The sequence below is a fragment of the Canis lupus genome, chromosome 12 (assembly GCF_011100685.1).
Source record: "Canis lupus familiaris isolate Mischka breed German Shepherd chromosome 12, alternate assembly UU_Cfam_GSD_1.0, whole genome shotgun sequence".
Taxonomy (NCBI): Eukaryota; Metazoa; Chordata; class Mammalia; order Carnivora; family Canidae; genus Canis; species Canis lupus.
Window position 1 is genome coordinate 35411332 of NC_049233.1, and position 23930 is coordinate 35435261.

The 23930-nt window shown below is 37.1% G+C and overlaps 1 protein-coding gene across 3 annotated transcripts in view; it reads left to right on the top strand.

Moving 5' to 3' along the window:
* The window catches only part of KCNQ5 (potassium voltage-gated channel subfamily Q member 5), a 505347-nt gene that overhangs the window by 312780 nt on the left and 168637 nt on the right, over positions 1 to 23930 (top strand). For all 3 annotated transcript variants that reach the window (XM_038554513.1, XM_038554512.1, XM_038554514.1), the window contains exon 2: positions 22759 to 22849. In XM_038554513.1, the coding sequence (XP_038410441.1) occupies positions 22759 to 22849 (91 nt within the window). The remainder of the gene's footprint in view (positions 1 to 22758; positions 22850 to 23930) is intronic.

A 23930-nucleotide genomic window follows, 5' to 3' on the forward strand; every position in this document is an offset into this window, starting at 1 on the left:
TCTTGCCCTGTGAAAATTTTAGTCAATACATTTTTCAAGTTCTCTCAGTGATTTAATAATCAGTGCCTGCAGCCTTCCTCTGTGATTACTTTTCATCAGCATAGTGAAAGATAAGGACATGATATCATTTTAACATACATCTAAAACAAAAGGCATCCCTTTTATTTATTTATTTAGTGTAATAATTATTTTATCATTTTTATTAGTTTTTACTGAAATAAAGTTAATATACAGTGCTATATTAGTTTCAAGCATACAATATAATGATCCAACAATTCTATACATTACTCAGTGCTCATTACTATAAGTATACTCTTAAACTCCTGTATGGATTTCAACCATCCTCCCACCCACCTCCCTTCTGGCAACCACCAGTTTGTTCTCTGTACTTAAGTGTCTGGTTTTTTGTTTGTCTCTTTTTTTCTGTTTGTTCATTTGTTTTGTTTCTTAAATTCCACATATGAATGAAATTATATGGCATTTGTCTTTGCCAATTTCAATTAGCATTATACCTTCTAGGTCCATCCATGTCATCGCAAATGGCAAATCTCTCTTTTTTTTTTTTTTTTGTGGCTGGGTAATATTCCATTATATTTTTATTTACACATGTGCTTTATCTATCTATGGATAGATACTTGGGTTGCTTCCATATTTTGGCCACTGTAAATAATGATGCAGTAATCATAAAGATGCATATATCTTTTCAAATTAAGTGTTTTTATTTAATTTGGACAAATATCCAGTAGTGGAATTACTGGGTCATATGGTAGTTCTATTTTTAATTTTTTAAAAACCTCTATACTGTTTTTCACAGTGGCTGCACCAGTTTGCATTCCCACCAACAAATAGTATATGAGGGTTCCTTTTCTTTGGCATCATCACCAACACTTGTTATTTCTTATGTTTTTGATTATAGCCTTTCTGACAAATGTAAGGTACTATATCTCATTGTGGTTTTGATTTACATCTTACTGTTGATTAGTGATGTGGAGAAGCTTCTCATGTGTCTGAGTTTATCTAGTTAAAGATAATGAACAAACGTATGGTAAAAGCCTTTGGCATATCTTCCAGTATATTTTCCATTCCTTTCTTCTTATTTTCTTCAACCATATGAAGCAATCAACAAATAATTATTGAATACTTTGATGTTTTCAGAATGATGCTATGCACTGAAAGGGTCTCAAAATAATTAAGAACATATTCCCTGCTTTCAACAATGTAATATTTACCACACGAGGTTCTAAGAAATACAAGTGCAACTTAAGATTCCATAAGAGATTTCTGGAATAAAAAAAAATAAAAAAATAAAAGATTCCATAAGAGAATGATTAAGAATGGTGTTCCTTGATCCAAGTTTCAGAAACATCATATACTACAAACTTCCCCTACAACTTCACATTCACATTAGATGTTAAAAAGTGTCTCAGAAGTCTTGTGATAAGGAAACCTGATTACTGCCATTGAACTCAGCATTCCCTAGGATGTATTTGACAGAGAAACGTTTTTTTAATCAGAACTATCAAAATCCCTTGGGATACTGGTGTTCTATGGAAAAAGTTTAACTAATGGATTGAAGAGCCTCGCAGGACATTTTATTATCAATGTTTGAGTGTAGACATAAAGCCCTGAAAATATTGAGAAGAGATAGATCATTATGATACAGTTTGGTGAAGAAAAGAGTCTCAGAGGACATTGGACTTTAAAAGAAATAAAAGTGTGATTGAATAAAAAAGCAGAACACTGAAGTGAGGAAAGGGAAACTCACGTTGTAATTCCCAAAATGGTGAGGTTGAGGGGGTGGGCAAAGTTACAGGCAATGAACACTAGGAACTTTGGTTTTCTAATTTATATATTTCTGTATTATTTATGTGCTTTTTTTTACAATGCTTATTCTTTTTTTAATATTGTATTTTCTTTTTTTAAGATTTTATTTATCTATTTGACAGAGAGAAAGCACATGCACAAACGGGGAGCAGAGGCAGGCAGGCAAAGGGAGAGGGAAAAGCAGGCTCCCTGCTGAGCAGGGAACCTGATGCCTGGGTTGACCCTAGGACTCTGGGATCATGACCTGAGCCAAAGGCAGACACTTAACCAACTGAACCACCCAGGCTCCCCAACAATACTTATTCTATGACATGTTGGCTTGTTCATATAATCAGATGATATTTCCCTAAAACTCACTAAGGTTTACCTATCAGATTAACAAAGAATATGTATAGATCTTTTCTCATACTTTGTGTGCATATGTGTGTTTTATATGTGCATGCATGCATGCAATATTTACAAACAGGTGGGCAAATATAATATCTTGGTCAAAAACAAGTTGAGACACCAAGGTCAACCTGTGTTGCAAATGTGGGCAGCACCTGTTGTTTATTTATTTCTCAAGTGTGGCTGACTTCAGGGATAAGAATGAACAATGTGGTCTCTTACTAAATTTCCCTTTTGCTTAGTCATCCAACCACTATGTGATGAATTTATACCCGAAACTAATGAGCTGGGGGCTAACCTGAAAATAGTCAACTTGTGTTTCCTAACTATAGTTTAGCTTCTGTAGAAACTTCTTGATAGTGTTCAATTTCACTGTATTCATTTTTTAAGTATATTTTACTTTTAAAATGGCAATTTCAGTTATTACTTAATATTTAATAAGCCCCTTATGCCTAAGGCACAGGATATGTTTTTGATTTGGAGGTATAACCAAGTTTGAAGGTAACTAAACTCAAAACCCTCTAGACAGAGGAAATATTTTATAAATATTGTCGTCAGCTTGAAAAGCCATTTTTCCCTCCTCTCCCTAACAAAATTGCTAAGGGAATTTTCTGAATCTAGGAAAAAATACATATGAACTTTCATGTTGAGTGTATAAATATATGAATATACATATATGTGCAGCAAAGTATAAGCATAATACAGGGATAACATGTAAGGCTGGACCATGTAAAATTGCTGAAATTTGACTGTTCCTGACATCTAATAATGGTAGTAGCTCTCTCATTAGTGGTCTCTCCTCACTTGTATAGACAGTTTGCCAATTGTGTGGGAAGATATTTTGGTTCCAGTCACCTTCCCAATTTGGGTTAGAATTCTTCTCTTCTGGCCTCCTCTAGTTGTGTCATTTTATTCTGTCTCTTGTTGTCTCCTAAACATTATCAGACAGGGCAATTACTTATAGCAATCCTGATATGCTAATCCATTTCTTGGTTGGCAAATTCTCAGACCTCAGACCTCAAAGGTCAAAAGAAGTCCGTATGTGGAGATCAGTACATAGATACAGAATCTGTCAACTACTAATTGCTCTTTCTCTGTAGCTAATCCTATTTCTATTATTCTTAATGTTGTCTAAGGGCATCCAGAAGGTCCCCAGAAACTCGGGTGCCTGAGAGGACTCTATCCAAATGTCAACCTCTGATTGTTGGATGTCACTTCTGAATTGGTTGGCAAAGTTCTAAAGGCCTGTATTGAAGACTGCCTCTGGGACCAACACTGTTGAGAAAATATTCCCCCCAAATTCAAGCATGCTTATTTATTAGCCCTATATTTCATTCTCCTTTGCCCCCACCCCCATAATTACAGATCAAAATAACTATCAGCTTCTGTGGATTAAGTATTTAAATTTTGATGTGACTGTTCAATAGTTTGATTATCTCCATGCATGTATTAGGTATGCACATGTATACAAGATCAAAACAATGATCTGAAAATAGAAAATTGTAGTGGTTTTTCTCTGCATGCCATTTCAGTAATGCTGAATCAAATTACCCAGTTGAGAATTAGACTTTATAGAAGATATTAAAAATGATCTAATGGGTTTTGTAACAGACTTTTTTAGTAGAAACAAATACAGTTGTTCATTATGGCTTTTGCGTAGTATCAAAGGCTGCACTGCCTTCTTAGCTATTGGTAAAGAAATTCTGTAACCGTAACAGCATTTGTCACAGCCTCTACCTCCAAAAGCTACTATGAATCTGAATGCAAGCTACCATGTCAAAAAGCTAGTTTTCAGATTCTTCCTTTCTGAAATCTGATGGAGAAGCAGACAGATTTTAAAGGACCTGTATTTTCTATTTACTAGTGAATAAATGAATATCTATTTGCTATTAAACATAGCATTTCACTAGTACAAATCAATGAGTAATTTTTAAGCTGCTTCTTTGTGTAAGGCCCTGATGGGTAATATCGGGGCCTACTAAGTGTTCAATGAATTTTTCTTAAATTGTAGTCAAAAAAGTAAGACAAAGGCCTGCTCTCAAGGACTTTATAATCTTCTCACAGGGGTACCATGTGTCTGTAAAATGTTTTCATTTCATCACATACGTAATCAAATCCTCCCTACACAGGTATTAGACTTCTCATTTTACAAAAGTAGAAACCAAAACTCAGAAGAGATAAGAGATTTAGCCAAGAGTTCTGTTATTAGTCAGGTCCTCCAGAGAACCAGAGTCAACAGGAAGAGAAATACAAAGGATATTTATTGTGAGGAATCAACTCATGCAATTATGGAGGATGAAAAGTCCCATGATCTGCCATCTGCAAGTGGAGGCCGGTAGTGTCATTCAGTCCCAAGGCCTGAGAACCAGGGGTGCTGATGGTGTAAAACTCAGTCCAGGGGCAGGAGAAGATGAGATGAGATGTCCCAGGTCAAGCAGAGAGGTAGGAAGAAAGGGATGAATTCATCCTTCCTCTGTTTTTTAATCTATTCAGGCCCTCAATAGATTGGATAGAGTCCCCTCCCCCTACATTGGGAGGGCAATCTACTTTAGAGTCCACCAGCACAAATACTAATCTCATCTGGAGATAACTTCACAGACACACTCAGATATAATAATGTTTAATCTAGGCACATCATGGCCAGGCAAGTTGACACAAAATTAACCATCACAGGTTCCAAGTCAGTGTAATGAAGCGAAACTAAAATCAAGGCCTTCTAATGCCTGATCTAACACTAGTTCAACCAAACTACCCTGTCTCTCTAAATCAAACTGAAAAAGAAGCATATTGGCAAACAGAAGAAAACAATATCCTTTCATTCATTCACTGATTCCCTAAATGAGTCGAACAGTGTAACACTTTCAATAACACATGGCCCTCAGTTAATAGTTTATTGTGATAGATTATTGGTTATCATAGTCATATAATATTGGTAGGATTATGAATTTTTTAGTGAGTAAAAAGAAAATCCATTTCTAAAAAAAAAATTTATTTTACTCAGTGGAAAGAAAATGTTAAAACCTTGGGGCCCGCTGTAATTTTGAGATGCCATAGATGTTTTTTCAAACATTTAATGTAGGGAAGTTTTTCTCAGATCCATTATGTATGTATGTGTGTATGTATGTGTGTACGTATGCACATTACGGCACTTGCTTTTTTTTACTGAGGTAAAGGTTTTGTAGAAATCCTTGGAAAGACGATTATTACGGAAAACCATTCTGAAATTTGAGAACATTGAAGTCTTTCTGTTTCCCAAAGCTTCATGGCAAAGAGAGATGCTCTAGAAACTTTTCAGGCTCTTAAAATTTTACAGTGATGGAGAAGTTGCCTGACATCCATTACAGATAATAGTACCTGGTTACTCTCCTATTGCTTTTCTTTCAGTTATGGTTTTCCACCAAGCAATATTAAACACAGAAGAGAAAGACCAAATACTCTTCTGATAAGCTGATACCCATTTTATCTAATACAAATGAAAAAACAGGAATAATGAAGAAAGGAAACTCCTTTTCTCCTGGTTCTGTCAATTGCAAAATAGTATTGAATTTAATTCTACCCCCTAGAATTTCAAAGTATGTGGCATTGCTTTGTCTGCATCTATTTGTCCTCTGGCTATCTCTGTACTTAGAGATACAAAAGACATTCAGTATACCATACATAAAATTTTTCCTATGTTTTAAATTTATTTTGAATGATAACCTTTAAATCTGAAACAAATTCTGAAGTAAAAGTACACTTGTGATGGGCTGTTTATCATAGGGAGTTGAGTAGGAAAAGACACACAGAAAACCTTTCAGAGGATTAACTATAAAGCAGGAGGATTACAATTGTCTTGCCAGCTGAGAGTGGAAGTCATATTATTGCCCCTCAACTCTAAATCAAGGGCAAATCTGGCCCGCTGTCTGTTTTTCTAAATAAAGTTTTATTTGAACACAGCCACATTCATTTCTTTATGTAATGTCCGTTGTTACTTTTGTGCTGCAACTACAGAGCTGAGTACCTGCAAGAGAGACCATCTGGCTCCCAGAGTCTAAAATATTTACTCTCAGGTCCTTTACAGAAAAAGTTTGCCAACCCCTGCTGTAAATCTTTCTCCTTTCCTCTCCTGCAGATGGTAATAACTAGTGGGAAAAGATATAGCCTAAAATCTCTTATGGCAAGAAGCAGAACATAATACGTTTTTTTCCTGAACTATGCAAGTGATATTACTGGGTCCCTACCAGCCTCATGTATTTTGAAGGGCCCAGGAATCAGAAGTCATTTCTGGCTCTTAAGTAGTATGGCCTTCCTGCCACTGTCCTCTGAACAGAAGTAGAATATTGGACTATCCAAAACTACAATTTGAGCTGATGGGAATGTGAGGGTTCGTTTAGTGCATTCCTGTCACCTTACTGATGAGAAAGCTAAGGTATGTTTCTGTTTTAAGACAGAGGATGGGTGCCTGTGAAAACTGAGGATTCAGGACAAAGCATCTATACTTCTAACCACTTTTGACTTCTACATCCTTCATCACCACTTACTTTGTTTTAGTTTCAACTATGCACCTAAAACAATAACAACACAATTTAAGTTAACATCTCTAGAATTTTCAGCGAAGGGTATTATATTCATTAGAGACAGCCACATTTTGTCTCCCTTTTTTTTCCACATTGTGTTTATATCCACATGGAATCATCAACTTCAATGTTTTGGTCACAAAACAAGCAAACAAACAAAAAATTTTGATGGCTATCTATACAGCAGTGGTGACAGAATGCAGACCTTTTACTTACTTAGCAGGCCCCAGAGGAGTGTCTACAGCCTCTAAAGCTGACTGCAAATATATTTTTGGAGGCAGGAAGTACGTGCTGTCTAGGGTCTATTCGCCACTTGCCAACTTTACTAGTCCATAAAATACTTCAGTGACTCCACATAGTGTGGTGCTGGCTTCAGCTTCCTTTCAAATCAGGAACAAAAGTGCCATGGTAGGCCCATCCCAAGGGAAACGTGTATCTTCCATATCCCTTGGGCAGGTACTTACATGTAGTTTTGGAGTTTATGGTTATTACTCTCTGGAGACATCTGTCTGCTGGGTTTATTTTTTCCTGATGTTATACCACATCATAAAGTCTACTGCCAAGAGTCCTTTAACTACTCAGGAAGATTTTGTTTTCTGTTGTTTTAGGCACTTTACTACTTTATTTCTGTAGGCCAAATGGAGTAGAGAAAATCGGTAGCAATTCCCCACCCCATAGCCCCATAGCTTAATCTGGCTCCATTTGGTTGCAAGCTTTTATTTTGTCAGAGCTTTAAAACTCACTGCATAAGAGGTGATGGGTCCCTTTGTGCGTATATATAACAAAGAGTTACACTGAGATGTCCCATGAAGTGTGAATGCTTATAGAAAACCTTTCAAGGAAATTTGCTTTTAAAGCAAGTGAATCACATGGGTCTAATCAGTTGAAAGGAACTAAATTCATAATTGATTTTTTTTATTATCAAATACAGTACTGTAAAATAGCTTTTGTTTGCAGGGAAAATAACCTTAAGCCAATTTTTATCCCCTCTTTTGTTCTCAATAATAATATTTAAATAAATGTACTTCAGAATTTCTATTTCTCATTTTCAATAATTTAATGGTTTTTGTCATATATTCATACAAAATTACAGTGATTAAGTCATTATTTGCCTGATAAATTTATAATCTTTTTTTGTGGAAAAAAATGATTCAGGTCAGACAACTATTGTCAAACATCTTTTAACATATGTTTTCAACCTTTGCCATAGCTTCTTGCATAAACAGACTTTTTGAAACAAAGCATGGAAAATTTAATCCACATGGGCTCATATTATCAAAACTATTAGACTGAATTATTTTCCGTGGTGTCAGCACCAAAATTATCTCTTGAAAATACGACTTTAAAAGGAACATTCACATAGATTTTACAAATGTTTTCTCTCTCTCACCCTTTATGGGTAACTTTTATTTCATTCATGACTATCAGCACATTCTGACGCAGCCCCTTTCCCAGTGGGCACACACAGATTGCCTGTTCTTTAGCACAGTGGCCTTGGTCAGCAGTAATTAGTGACCTTTTTTTTAATTTTTTTTCTTTTAGAGATTTTACTTATCTGAGAGAGAGAGAGAGAGAGTGCACACACAAGTGGGGGGTTAGGAACAGAGGGAAAGGGAGAAGCAGACTCCCCACTGAACAAGGAGCCTGAAGTGTGGCTCCATCCCAGGACCCTGGGATCATGACCTGAGCTGAATACAGACACTTAACCAACTGAACCTCCCAGGTGCCCCATTAGTGATCATTTTTATGATTAATCTCTGGTCAATTCAGCCAAGGCTCATTTCATGTACAACTGCAGCCCAGCAGCTTCACAATGCTATTACCCATTTATTTAGGGCAGGCTCATGTGCTTTCCCAGAAACTAAAGTAATGAGGAGCAAGACACAGAGGTTCAACTCACCCAAGCTGCTGTATGTCAAGAAAATACCATGACTAGTCAGCTTGAGAATATCATCACAAGGGGTCAGATCCAACTATTACATCACCGTTCACGTGGGTGTTCCCAGACACACACATTTGAGCACCTCGACCTTCTTGTGCAGTGTTATATTTTCCATTTTCAAATATCTCGCTTTTTAAGCAGAGATTTTAAATATGCCCCTCTAATTATTTGAAATAGTTGCTATTGTGTTTAATAAAAACTTGTACAAATTACACAGCAGTTATGTCAATGAGATGCTAAATTGACATTTTTAACTCGATTTGGCATTTATAGACATATTTTTTTCTGTTAGAACACAAATTCTGAGTTCAACACTATCTCATGTAATCTCTAAAACAGCCCAAGGGGAAAGGCAATGAAGTATCTGGAAAGCAGGCTGAACAGGACAGAAGCTCGAGCTCGGGGCCCAGTTGACATGTGGCTGAAGGCAAGTGAAGCTGCACACAGAGGCTGAAGTTCCCTATCCCATCACAGTATTATATTACAGCATGATATTGTGCAGAAAATAAGAAGGAGGCAGGTGGGCCTGCCCACAGGGTCTCTCTGGAAGAATGGGGGAATTCATGTTCTGGTGGGGATTTTAAAATCCAGATAAATGAGTTTGGGTATGACAGCAAGAGAACAGAACCATAGTTTTAAAACAAAGAATTGGCAATGATAAAAGCAGTCCTTTAGGGAACAGGGACGGAATGCCTAGGCAATCTGAATTCCAAATGCACTATTGCTGTGGCTTTGTGGGTCATGGGATTTACTGTTGAAATTCAATAAATGTCACCTTTTTAGCAAGACCTGCCCTGGCACTCTATTCAAACTTTCAAATCCCACACGTGTGCTGTGTGTGAAGTTTTTTCCTCTTTAGCAGTTATCACTCTCTGGCACCGTGTTTTATTTATTTGCATTGTTCATGACCCAGCTCTCCAACTCAAATGTAAGTTCTGTAAGAGCAAGGAATTTTGTCTGTTTTCACTGACTATACCTTCACCACCTAGAACACTGCATGATGCATGGACAGGCCCTGAGGAATACATGCCGCATGAATAAATGAATTAATTAGTACAAGTATCCCCACTTTCTGAAAGGTGGCATTTACACTACTTTGCTTTTACAAAAGCCCTCTATTAGTGCCTATGTCTGCTAACTAAAAGAAATCTGAAGAAGACTATCACTTTTACAAAAAATGCCATTACCATACTAATGTTGGTCTTTCCTAAAAACAAAGTGATGTAATGCGCCCTTTCAGAAAGCAGGGAACACTCCGCTTTATGCCATTTTGGCTTATGAAAGGTATCATAGTAACACTGGACTTTCATATAGCAGGAAACCTGTACCTGTACCAGGCCTGATTCCTGGTTACTGGTCATTAAGTGGCAAATAAGAGAGAGAGGTTCTTGCTCTCGTGGAGCTTATATTGTAGGAGAGAAGACAAAATAAATAAGAATTCCAGATGGTACTCTGCTCATAGGAAAATATCACAGCATAACAAGAATACAAAATGTTAAGGGGCACCTGGATGGCTCAGTCCGCTGAGCTTAAGCATCAGATTCTTGCTTTCAGCTCAAGTCATGAGCTCAGGGTCATGGGATCAAGCCCCAGGTCTGTTCCATGCTCAACACAGTTCACTTGAGATTCTATCTCCCCCTCCTGTGACCCCTCCCCTCACTTATGTGTTCATGCACTCTCTCTAGATAAATAAAAATTTTTTAAAAGAATACAAATTGTTAAATAGAATTCTCCTTATTGTATGCAGTGACTATGTGACAGTAGGAAAGATTGTTTTTGGTTTTTATTTTTTACTTTAAATTGTTTCTGAACAATATCCGGTGGTTTCTAGTCTCAGCTATGTTTCCTGGAGCAGACAAAGAAACAGAGCTTGCAGTGACAAGAACCAGACTAATGGGTTTCTGAATTGCAAACCTCAAGCCCTTTAAGAAATAGTGTTCTATTGCCTTGTTCTTTCTATTCAACACTACCATTCCCAGTCATTCCATTCATCCATCAGCTGCCTACATGGTCTTTTAGAATGAAAAATGTGCTTTTTTTACTGCTATCGAAAATAGAGATTTTTGATTTAATTTTGATAGGCCACGATCCATTCATTTCATTCCAGATCGAGTAAGTGTCTACACAGAACGCAAACTTGTGATGGGTACCCAAAGATGAGGCACCAATTGAGAAGACTCTCAACTTGCCCATCTCAAGGCCACTTCTTAAGAAACAGACTACAGCAGACAGAATATAGATAAGGATACATGGTTAGAAGTTAGGAAACCACTACTTACTAACAGTAAAAACAAGAAATTTTTAAAACCCTGGACACAGACCAATGAGGAGCTAAAAGAAGTAGCATCTAAAGCAACCAATCTTGTCTGCCCAGAAAGTCTTCAAAGAACTCAGGTACTTAGTCTGTTTTTTTAAAGATAAAGAAAATGGAAGGCATGTAACTAAGAACACATTTTTTTTTTAATAATCACAGTCTTTAAGAATAATTTCAGATGGGCTGAAAGACAGATAAACAAGAACATGCCAGAAAATAAATAAATAAAAAGTCTTTTTCTTAAAAACAAAACAAAACAAAAAAACAGGAATAGAAGATATATTCCTGCTGTTGAGGACCAATAGTGTTATAACACAGAAAAAGCAGAGCTATTTGAATCCTAACTTATTCCTTCTTTGCCATAAAAAAATTATTTTTAAACTAAAAAGAATTTTGTAAACATTATTCAGAGACAATGAAAATATGTAATGAGCAAATTATTGGCCACTTTTAATGAGTTTCTGGTGCTGGGTCTCGATTTACTATGTTAGAAGCCATCAAAAGATTTGTAGATGAAATTGAAGAATTTTTACTAATAAACTTGAATAAATCTTGAAAAATGCTATAGTAACCAAATTACCAGACAGGACATCATATTCCAAGGGTCAAAAAAAAAAAAAAAAAAGAGTAAAGTAGGGACTTTGGATTTTGTATATTAATAAGCTCAATTATAATTCCTAGAAATACTCCAGGTAGAATATTAAGCAAATGATTTCTAATAAAGCCAAATGAATTACTATGATAACTGAAAAGAAACATCAGTTCACCAAGAGCAAGAAATTCTAAACTATGCTTATTTCCTATTTTGATAGGTTTGCCAGCTTGCTCTATCAGGGGAATAGAGTAGAGGAACTGTCTCGATTTCAGCAAAGCACTGGGAAGTGTTTTATAAAAGCCTTAAGGAAAAGAAAAAGAAATTCAAGCAGGATAATCCACAGTTTTTTTTGTAAGAAAACTCTGAAATCCCATAATCCATCGAGTCAATGCATCATCTGTTGCTTCTGGAAAAAAATGATGGGATTTTACTCTATGGAGACAGTGATCTTTGAACATATTTGTCTCCTTGTATTGGCTTCTAGGAAGCTCAAAGATAAATTTGTGACCCATGGTAAAAATGACACAGATCTTTCTGGTATACCTATCTATGGATTAGCTTCATTCCTGATCTCTTTGTATTACCTTCACTGTATTATTTCAATCACAAATATTTATAGGCACTAGGAACTCAGGAATGGTCTGTGCTTAACAAGCTCAGAGATAAATTTGTGACCCATGGTAAAAATGACACAGATCTTTCTGGTATACCTATCTATGGATTAGCTTCATTCCTGATCTCTTTGTATTACCTTCACTGTATTATTTCAATCACAAATATTTATAGGCACTAGGAACTCAGGAATGGTCTGTGCTTAACAATGGTCTGTGTCCAGGCTTTCAGTTTAGTGGGAAGACAGTACATTACTTTTGTTTATCCATTTATACTGTATATATTTTCGTTAGCAGTCTCAAGTTCTTTCTAAATGATACAGGATATTTGAGACATACTTGGCTAACTACAAAAATAATAAAGATGTGGTTTTTGTCTATCACTACTTTTTCCTTGAAATGGGAGCATTATTAATGCAACCTAAAGTTACAGTATTTTTAATGAAGCAAATGACAACATTGGCTCAAATTTAACTGAATGTAAACAAAGATTTTTCTCACTTAATTCATACTGAAAAGTTTTTTACATTTGTCATTTTTACATTTTATGATGTTAATCTTGATTGATTTATTCCTAACATGAACTACCAACTCCCTACTCCAAGAATCTCCAAGTGTCCTACACTTGTCTTCAGGGTTTTCTTACAAAAAAACTGTGGCTCATCTCTGGAGACTTCTTACACCAGGTACAAATCCTCCCAAGAGTCATATCAACCCTCTTGAATTTCTCCTTTTTCCTAAGATTTTATAAAACACTTCCCAGTGCTTTGCTGAAATCGAGACAATTCCTCTACTCTATTCCCCTGATAGAGCAAGCTGGCAAACCTATCAAAATAGGAAATAAGCATAGTTTAGAATTTCTTGCTCTTGGTGAACTGGTGTTTCTTTTCAGTTATCATAGTAATTCATTTGGCTTTATTAGAAATCATTTGCTTAATATTCTACCTGGAGTATTTCTAGGAATTATAATTGAGCTTATCAATATACAAAATCCAAAGTCCCTACTTTACTCTTTTTTTTTTTTTTTTTTTTTTGACCCTTGGAATATGATGTCCTGTCTGGTAATTTGGTTACTATAGCATTTTTCAAGATTTATTCAAGTTTATTAGTAATAGTTCTTCAATTTCATCCACAAATCTTTTGATGGCTTCTAACAATAAATCGAGGCCCAGCAACAGAGACTCATTAAAAGTAGCCAAGTTTACTCACCACATTGCAAGAAAAATCTCCTGAAGAAAAATTTTCACATGATACCCAATTGAGGAAATACAATGTAAACCAAAAAGAAACTAGTACAATATAGTAAATTGTTTGAGTGCCTTTTGCTCTTCAAGAAAATAGAAAAAAAAATCAAACACAGTTTAGTGAAAGTAGTTCCATGACTATTGAAGGTATATTAGGTCCAAATATACAGGTTGACAATGGTCACATTTACTCCAGCCCCTATGTTGCAGTAGGAAAGAAACAGGAAAATAAGTGCGTATCTTCAGAACAGTCCTTTTAGAAACCAAACTTTCGCTAATGAATGGGCATGAAAAGTTTTAATTTAGATACCCTGGAAAGAAGCAACAGTGCAGATACTTGATGTTGACAACTAAATGTTAAATCTTTTGCTTAGATTTGGGGGATAACCTGCATTGAACTTGAGGGAAGATAGGATGAAACTGGGTGTGTTTAAAGAACAGTGACAGGGAGAGTGACCGATGTGGATGTTGTTTCATATACTAAGTAGACAAAGAATGGGGCTGAGTATAATTTGAAGACTGACAGGAGAGTCATGATGATAAAACCGACCTCAAATATCTGAAAACCCAACACATTGGGGAGGGAGCACAGGGCCTTGTGGTCAGAGCCTGAACGAGAACTCGTAAGGAAAGGGTGTGAAAATAAAAACACTTGACCAGAAGGGAAAGTAGTCTTCCCACAGGACAGTGGTCTATAACAGGAACTGTGCTTAGGACTGGGAGAGTTCTGGATGCAGGAGAGGTTCAGAGAGGTGCACGATCATCTAGCAGTGATATAAAAATAATCCCTGTCATGAGAGGGTGCTCAGTCAGAAATCCTTGGATTCCTGTTCCTGTGGTGAGAATCAGGCTGAGCAGGCCCTCTGTCTGTGTTAATTCCAGGGGCTGCTTTGAGGGCTGCTGATGGGTTATCTTGCCTTGTTTTAGTTCATTTTCATTAGCCATATTCCTCTACAGAAACACACTATGCCAGTAGAAACAGCTATTTCCCATACCAGCTGGTTTCTTCTTAACAACACGTGTAAAATGCAACAATTCGTTTTTAGAACTGTTAGCCGATGACCCTATTTTTGCAACTTCACAGAGATTACAGTGATAGTATTAATTAATTAGGGTCTTTATTAATATTTAGGCTTCATTGCACTTGAAAAGCAGAATCATGCAGTGTTGAGTTTTTTTTCCAGTTTCAAGTTTTTACATGCAGTGTTTTTAATCAAATATTCCAAATCACCTTTAAAGACACCAAAAATGTTGTATTTAGTTTTTATTGCTTTGCAATGGACGCTGGGTGTGCAAAATGCCCTTCTTTTATAGAAAAATTATGCAGAAAGGACATTTTGCAAAATGCCAAGTTTAGAAAAGAAGGGGTAAATTTAGGAAGCTGGAAGAGAAAAGTGAGCTCCAGTCATTCCTCTGATAACGAGACTTTGATTTCATCAGACAGCATGTCCTCCAGGCAAGTGCCATGTCAGCCAGTGGGTCATCTTTGGTCACTAATATCATCATGTATACTCCAGTCATCCTAATTCATGATGCACTCATAAAGCCTTCCATCAAATGTACTGAAATATATTGGTAAGCAATACTTTTTTTTTAAGATTTTAATTATTCATGAGAGACACACACAGAGAGAGAGAGGGAGGGAGGCAGAGACACAGAGGGAGAAGCAGGCTCCATACAGGGAATCCGAAGTGGGACTCCATCCCTGGTCCCCAGGATCAGGCCCTGGGCTGAAGGTGGCACTAAACCACTGAGCCACCCGGGCTGCCCAATCGCTGGGCCACCAGGGCTGCCCTGGTAAGCAATACTTAAAAATTTATGAAAAGTCAGAGGCAGGGCTGAATTTCCTTCAGAAGATATTTCCAAAGAGTTGTTTCCTTAAAAATCTCTATGTCTACTTCCTGTTAGCATTCTTTACTTTCATTCCATGATTCCATTCCATTTCAAATATTTAAGATCTACCTCCCCCAATGTCTTCTTTGTAGTTGACTTGCATGGAAGTTATACTATGGAAAGCTTATAGTCCACCAAAATACTTGCAGACAGCACTTTCTAGGTAGAAATGTGGTTGTTTCAATCTGTTAATTTGCATCCTCAATGAACTAAGTTCATTGAGATGTCTACTTTAAACATCAGTTCTGTTTCTCCTGTCTTCGTTGCATTATTCATAATTGCTTGTGAGTGACTGGGGGTTCTGTGTTTGTGTGAATGACATGGTGTAACTTGCCATGGTTCATTTGGCAAAGCATCAGCAGAGCTCTTCTGAATGCTTTATTTTCACATCACTTTAATTCTTGCTAAACAAACCCATGCTTGAAGCACAAGCTTTGAAAGCTGGACATCATCTGTTCCACAAGCACCCGTGATATTTCCAAGTAAGACTTCCTTTTTTTTTTTACCAAATTAATTCTGACAAATTGATTCTTAATTAACCCATAAGAAAAGCTGATGGTAATTTCCTTGAATAAACATAGAGGCCTTTGAACTGGTAATTTTTTTGTATTATAAGTGTTCTTCTCCTCATACAATAATTTTTGCCTTCTAGAGGAGTTTTAGACAAAGGTCTGAATTGAAGATAATTGCCTTAGAAACAAAATATAAGTGACTTCTTTAGGCAAAATAAAGGCCAATGACTCTTGCAGAATAATTTTAAAGAATATGGATATTTGGGGATTAATATATAAAAGAAAAAATGGCCATATTTTTTCAAACTGATCTTAAAACTTACTTAAGTAAGGTGGTGACTCATGCCAAAACAGGCCATTTCCAGGTCCCCACCCCTGCCTTCCTAATCTACCATCCTCACCCCTGCACAGGAACCTAATTTTTCATGTGTGCCTTAGACTCTGCAGCAGTCTGGTGAACCATCCCTCAGAATAACATTTTTAAATGTATAAAATACATGTGATTACAAAAGAAAAAAGTTATATTGGAATGCTGTCGTTACAATTTTGAACAAGTTTCTGATATAGTAATACCTGTGCTTCTTGATTAATACATTTTTTTAAAAACCCAGAAGCGGGTCTAATAACTACCATAAATAATCTTGAAATGATGAGCAAAATAAGTATGCAAGATGAAACAATTACGGTTTTATCTACTACTATAAAATGGCATATGACAATATCTGTGATTTCTATAAGTAACAAAGTCACAAATACTGTTAATGTCATCATGGTTTGTTGCCATGATTAGTGACAAAGCAGTAATTTTTTTTTTCCCATCCATGCTCACTACCCCCCTAAATTCTATGCACAGACCCCTTGGAAGTCTGTGGACCCTAGATTAAGACACTCTGCATCCAATGACTCTTGCCACTGCTCCCACTTTTATTCGATCAATAGAGAGGTGGAGTGGGGTAGTGGTCAGTTGCCAGCATACATCTGTGTGGGACCCTCAAAAGCAATGATGTCAGCAGAACCACATTCAAAGCCCAGTGGTGTACCATGTCACTGCCAATGAGCCCAAGGTCTAAACACTGTCACCTCAAAGGGATCATTCTGTCAGTTCAGTGCTTTCTCAAGCCAGTGAGCCTTTCTCTGGCAATGATACTAAAAGCCAATTCATAGCAGAATGTATTCATTGTTCCCCATGATGTCATTCTACAAGATCAGGAAATGTTCCTCAAATAGCTTTTATGCTTATTTACCTAAACGTTATATGCTTGGTCGGCACTTTCTTAAGGATAACATGTTCTGTATATTCACTCTCTCTAGGGAAAAAGCACTTCCATCACTTTAAACAGATTTTGTGCCCAAGATTTAGACCCACAATTCCATGTAGATGTCTAAAACTGGATTTATCCTCTTCTCAAAATCAATTTTTTCTCCTGATTTTCCTGACTTTTCTCCTCCTGACTTCTTAGGGGTGTTGTAGTAACTATGAATGGAAACCTCAGACCTTCAGTCACTACACCCCTTCCTAATGTCCACTGCCCAATTTAATAACTATCCAAGTCAGGGAGCTCCTGTGTTTACAAGTTTCCCTGTGGTCTTCCTCTCTATTTCACTCTAATTTCTACCACTTAGTTTACAACCTAACCTAGATCACCATTACTCTTGCCCCTACTTCTTAACTACTCAGATAAGTCCTAACACACATTGCTGACAATTCAATTTTCCCAGAGTGCAATTCTGATGATAGTTCCCTGTTCAAAAATCATCAATGGCTCCCCATTATCTACTGAACTAAAGATAGACCCTGCCATACCAGCCTCTCCACATCATGACCCAGACTCCCAATTCAACAACTGTCTTACCCTGTGCTGCAAACTTAATTACTTTTTGTTCATGAAACAGGGAACAGATATTTTACCTCATTTATTTTCTACCTTATCACCATTCTCACATTGGACTCTCCTTCTGGGATGTGTCTCTCCAGAAAGTTCTCTTGTTGAAACTCTACTCTTCCTTCAAAGACAATCTCAAGCATCACCCATAAGACTTTCTTGATGTGCTTCCAGCATTCCCAACTGAATAGGAGAACCCCTCCCTGCTTTCAACCTCTAACGTATTTTTCTTAGCATTTGTCAGCCTCTGCCCTTCGTTATGATCCAGTACAGTAATCTTCCTTTAACTGCAGGAGACACACTCCAAGAAACCGTGGATAATATCAAGCCTATATACACTGTTTGTTCCTGTATATGCCCATGATAAAGTTTAAGGTATAAATTAGGCACAGTAGGAGATTAACAACAATAAATAATAATAAAATAGAACAATCATAACAATATTCTGTAATAAAAGTTATGTGAATGTGGTCTCTCCCTCTCAAAACACCTCATTGTACTATATTCACCCTTATCCTTCTTGTGATGATGTAAGATGATAAAATGCCTACATGATGAAGTAAAGTGAGATGAATGACATAAGCATTGTGATGTAACCCTAGGAAACTACTGACCTATCAGAAGTAGGATCATCTGCTTCTGTACTATAGTTGACCACTGGTAACTGAAACCACAAAAGTAAAACCATGGATAAGGGCAGACTACTATATGATCATATAGTCAACCGCATTAGATTTTTTTAAAGTTTTTTTTTTTATTTAAACTCCAGCCGCATTATATTTTTAATTCTTTAAAAAAAAGACTGCTTTAATTTATCCCTTGTACCTCAGTAGAGTTTGGTATACTGTTTTTTACAATGGGTTCTCAGTACATGTTTTCTATTGAACTGAAACAATTCCTATGCAAAAAATGAATTTGTAGGGATGAACTGCCTTACACTTTTCATGTACCACTGAAGGATAAGCAGGTGTTCACTAACTCTAATTTATTGATTAATTGGTAAATTTTAGTGATACTGTTCTTTTACCTGGCCTTCACCCACATGCCCTCATGGACTAGAATGCTCCTTCTCCCCAGCCATTCCAACCATTGTGCTTACTCCTGCTGGGCTTTCAGGGCTCAGTCTGACCATCACTTTCTCCAGGAAGTCTTCCTAACCCCAAGTCTGGCTTCATGGGCATGCAATCTGTGCTTTGCACAGAGCCCAGTGCTTACAAGGGTGCAAAAATTGGTGCCATACTTAGCTATCACCATCTTGAAATTCGTAAGAGTTTTTTTTAGGTTGTTTTTGTTTTTGTTTTTGTTTTTGTTTTTGTTTTGAGAGAGAGATAGAGGGCATGTATGACTGAGGGGAGGGGCAGAGAGATAAGCAGAGGGAGATAATCCCAAGCAGAGCCCAATGCAGGGCTTGACCGCACAACCTGAGATCATGACCTGAGCCAAAACCAGTGTCAGCTGCTTGACCAACTGGGCCACCCAGGTACTCCTTCAGTTTTTTAACAAAGGGACAACATTTTTTACTTTGCACTCAACTCCTCAAATGGAGTAAACAATCCTGCCTAACCCCTTCTCTACTATATACTCTTTCATCCCCTGTGTTTTCCCAATCATCACTCAGAATCTTAATTCTGTTTACATCTGTTAAATGTTTACTTATTTAATTTAAATTAAATTGATTTAATAAATTTCATATTTATTTAATTTTCTGTTTACTGTTCTGTAATGCCTCAACAGACCCTAAACTCTGTCAAGGCAAAGAATGACTCAGGCTAGTATTACATACTTAATCTATATTTGCTGATTGGCTAAATGGATAAATGGTTGGGAGACAAAGGAATTAATGAATTAATGAATGTATTTTCTCTCTATAGCCCTTTGTGCAGTCTGAGCAGTGAAGGTCTTTGGCTTGCTGTCTTCAGATGGCCCCCTATAGACATAACAGAATTCTAGTACAGAAACTACTCTTAGAAAACAGTGTACTACAATTGGCTCAAGAAAGAAAGGGGCAAAGCAGTGACATGAAGGAAAAGGTTTAAGCAACACCCAAATATTAATAAAGAAGGAATTAGCCAAGGACTCATGATATAGATCTGTTTTGAACACAGAGACCATGAAGATACCACTGGGATGCTCTTGGGGGAAGAAGATGTCTTAGAGATTAAATAATGCCCTGCTTCCTTTTTCTAATGATTTCTGTTAAGCCTGGACAAGGAAAGCATACAGCTGCTCTCAAGAGGGGAAATATCTGTCATCATCTTTACTTGTTGCCGCATCACATCCTCCCAACTGTCTTTGTGATCCCTGAATTTCATTTTCTCATTAGTAGCTTGGGAGTTTGCAAGTGCACTGAATTCCACTTCTGGCTTACAATTTCCATTCCACTAAAGCCAATTTAAAGTATAATCCAAAGTATCCTGAACTCTTAGATACATGAGTCAAAAGTATAGTGAGTAGTTATTAACGACATATACTAGGTTTTTTTCACTAGTGGAAAAACCTTCACTCCTTTTCCTTGGAGACTTCTTTATTTGAAATGATAAGTACTGGGACGCACCTGGGTGACTTAGCAGTTGAGTGTCTGCCTTTGGCTCAGGACGTGATCCTGGTCCGGGGATCCAGTCCCGTATCAGTCCCCTCTATCTCTCTGCCTCAATCTCTCTCTGTATCTCATGAATAAATAAATAAAATCTTTTTAGAAAATGAAATGATAAGACTTCCCTCTCAGTTTGAAGAAGTAGAGAAGTATCCCCAAAAGTCTTGCAGAACCAAGAATGGTACCGCCATTCTCATCTAGCCATGCTCATTCAGCAACACTATACAGCAGCTCAACGACAGACAGTCCTGAATCCTCTTTCTGCTACACAGCCTTGGATGAGTTATAAATGTTCTTCATTCTCAATGTTCATATCTGTAAAATGGGAATAGTGATATTTCTACTGCATAAATTTGTGAGAATGACTTGGATAATGCATGTGGAAGTGCTTAGCACTATGTCTGGCTTACAGAAAACCCTCTATGAATGTCAGTAATAATCATCAACAGCAGAACATAAGCAATTATGAACTTTGACTTTGTTCTGTATTGTCAGCGATTTAAAGAAACAAGGAATACATGGTATTGGTTATGGGTCCAAACTTCTCCTCTAAAAGGGTCAGTGAGTACATATTTTAGTCTTGTGTGCCAAGTTGTCTTTGCCATGACTACTTAGTTCTGCATTTGTGGCAGGAAAGCAGCCATAGACAATACATAAACAAATGAGTGTAGCTAAGTGATAATAAAACTTTATTAACAAAAACAGGCTTTAGGGGCCATATATGTTCCCTAGGCCATAATTTACCAATCCCTGGTTATAGTAGGTCCTTCAGAGCTCCCAGTCAAGTGCGATACAAAGGCTTGGACAGCATGTCAGGGTAAACCAAAAGGAGGCAGAAACTAACTCCAGTGCCATATATAAGAATGTGGAAACTAGTATTTTAGGGGAGATTACTGTATGAGCTTCCCAGAGATACACAAAAGTAAAAGGTATGTCCTAGAGCAAGTAGTTCAAGTATTGTTTTTTTGTTTTTTGTTTTTTTTTAAGATTTTATTTCTTTATTTGAAAGAGAGAGAGGCAGCAGGGGAGCAGAGGGAAAGGGATAAGCAGACTCTGTGCTGAGCATGGAGCCTGATGCAGGGCTGAGGCTGAGATCAGCCTGAGATCCTGAGACCACAACCCAAGCAAATACCAACTGTCATTTAACTGACTGAGTCACTCAGGTGCCCCTATTTATTTGTTTGTTTGTTTTTTAATCTTCCATTTCAGGATAAGTAATTTCAACTTAAAACATAGCCTTCTCGGGGATCCCTGGATGACCCAGCAGTTAAGCATCTGCCTTTGGCCCAGGGCATAGTCCTGGAGTCCCAGGATCGAGTCCCACATCAGGCTCCCTGCATGGAGCCTGCTTCTCTCTCTGCCTATGTCTCTGCCTCTCTCTCTCTCTCTGTGTCTCTCATGAATAAATAAATGAAATATTTTTAAAAATAGCCTTCTCTTTTTATTAGACATTTTCCTTGGGAACTTAGCTCCATCCCTGGATCCTGAAAGTACCATAATTTGAGGACTAAAAATGCCTGTAGATTGATTGGTAGAAAAAGCTGCTCCTCACTTCTGCTCCCTAGTGCTGTATTATGAATAGACAGAGCTGAGGGGGTCATCTCTTTAGCAGTTTGCAGGGAAATAGAAAAGTACATGGGTAGCAGAAGAAATCATTCCCTTCATTTTATGTTCTCATTAATATTATAAAGGAATGACAAACAAGTATCCATGAGCAAAATTAGACTGTGAAAATGAGCCAGTGACTTAGTAACAGCCACTTAGAACATTTGATGGGTCACCAGAACTGCCAAATGTGAGGTGGATTCTGCTTCTTTGAAAGGAGAATAGCTATGGTATGTGCTCCTGGGGTAGGAAAGAAAAAACATACTTTCAGGACCTTTCTCAGGATCCCCACTTGTAAGAGGATTAATGAGAAGTTCACACATTTTCAGATGCAGTCATTTAAATATAGCATGCAACACACACCATGTAACACTGTCTTCATCAATGATGTTGTAAAGGAACTCCATGCTCACCATACATTATACTTTATATGGAGGTAGGGAGAGGGGGAGAGAGAGGGAGGTAAAGGGAGCAGGAGTTGGGGGGAAGAGGGAGAGGGAGAGAATCTTAAGCAGGGTCTATGCCCAGCGTGGAGCCCAACTCAGGGCTTGATCTCATGACCTTGACATCATGACCTGAGCTGAAATAAAGAGTCAGATGATTAATTAACTGAGCCACCCATGCACCCCCATATTATATTTTGATATTCAAAATAGCTAGTCCCTTCCAAGGCTCTTATGATTTAATCAATACCAATTCAAGTGGGTCTGGTGCTTTAAACTATAAAAACAAGAAATGAAATCTGTCATGATAAGGCAAGGTTCTTATCATATTTCTCTTTTTTGTTGTTGTTTTACAGTTTTCTCCTTGTCTTTGGTTGCTTGATTTTGTCAGTGTTTTCCACCATCCCTGAACACACAAAACTGGCCTCAAGTTGTCTCTTGATTCTGGTAAGTGATACACATGAGCAATAATATACATAAAGTTTGTATAAAAGCTGCCTATAATATATATGTTATGCATTTTATCCCACAAAAAGGTCTGTCTAGAAAAGAAGAGAGTTACTGTGAAATATAAAACTTTCAAAGATCACTGATATACTGGCCCACCATTTTAACCTTTACTCAATCCTCAGGAATATATACAGATATATTGTGTTACTATTACATAGCAATATCTTGTGTTATAGTTACATCAAAAATAGAAGATGAGACTTGGAAGCAGTTTTACTCATGTTTTTCTATGGTTGTAAACAAATTATAAGAAGAATCAATATCCATGAGGTCTCTCATAATATTGCTAAAAGTTATAGGATAGAGAACATTTTCCAATAACTGCAATTTGGCAGTAGGTAAGTGAAATTAGTCAAGAACTATGAGAATATAGCACCTCATAAGAAAACAGAAGGCTCCTTCATACTTTTTTCAACCAACAGACTACATTATGAGTTTTGCTGCTAATGCAGTTACCTACCTGGTAAGAAATTCTGCAGTTAGCTCTGTTTCCATTATGCTGTCAATCCTCAACCACACAGAATTGCTCAATTCATTTTAAAATGGAAAAAGACCCCAAGATATTTTAATCTGAATTATTCTGGGCCTTTTAAGCTCTTTTACTTTCTATTACAACTAAACTATATCACTGTATACTCAAATCACATCTGATTGAAAGTTTAGTTCATTTACATCCATTTTGATCCACTCAGTGCAAAAATATCAGATTTGACAGTCTCAGAACTTTCTGAATGTACTATAAATTGGAACAACTCACTTTTGTAAAACCTGGTGGACTACAGAGGAGGAGAGAGAAAGGGTATGTGGTAAGCTGGCTTATGGGCCCTAATAAAGAGATATTGGTCATGTGCAGCAATATGCATTTAATATAAGAAAATTATTCTTACCTTGAAGGTGAAACTGAAAGATTTCAACTCACATAACCTGAGTGGAGGACAGCTATTCTTCCTACCTATGCTTTCAGATGGCTAGTTAGTGCTTGAAGTTACCAAGATTTCATCAAGTTTCTGTCCTACAT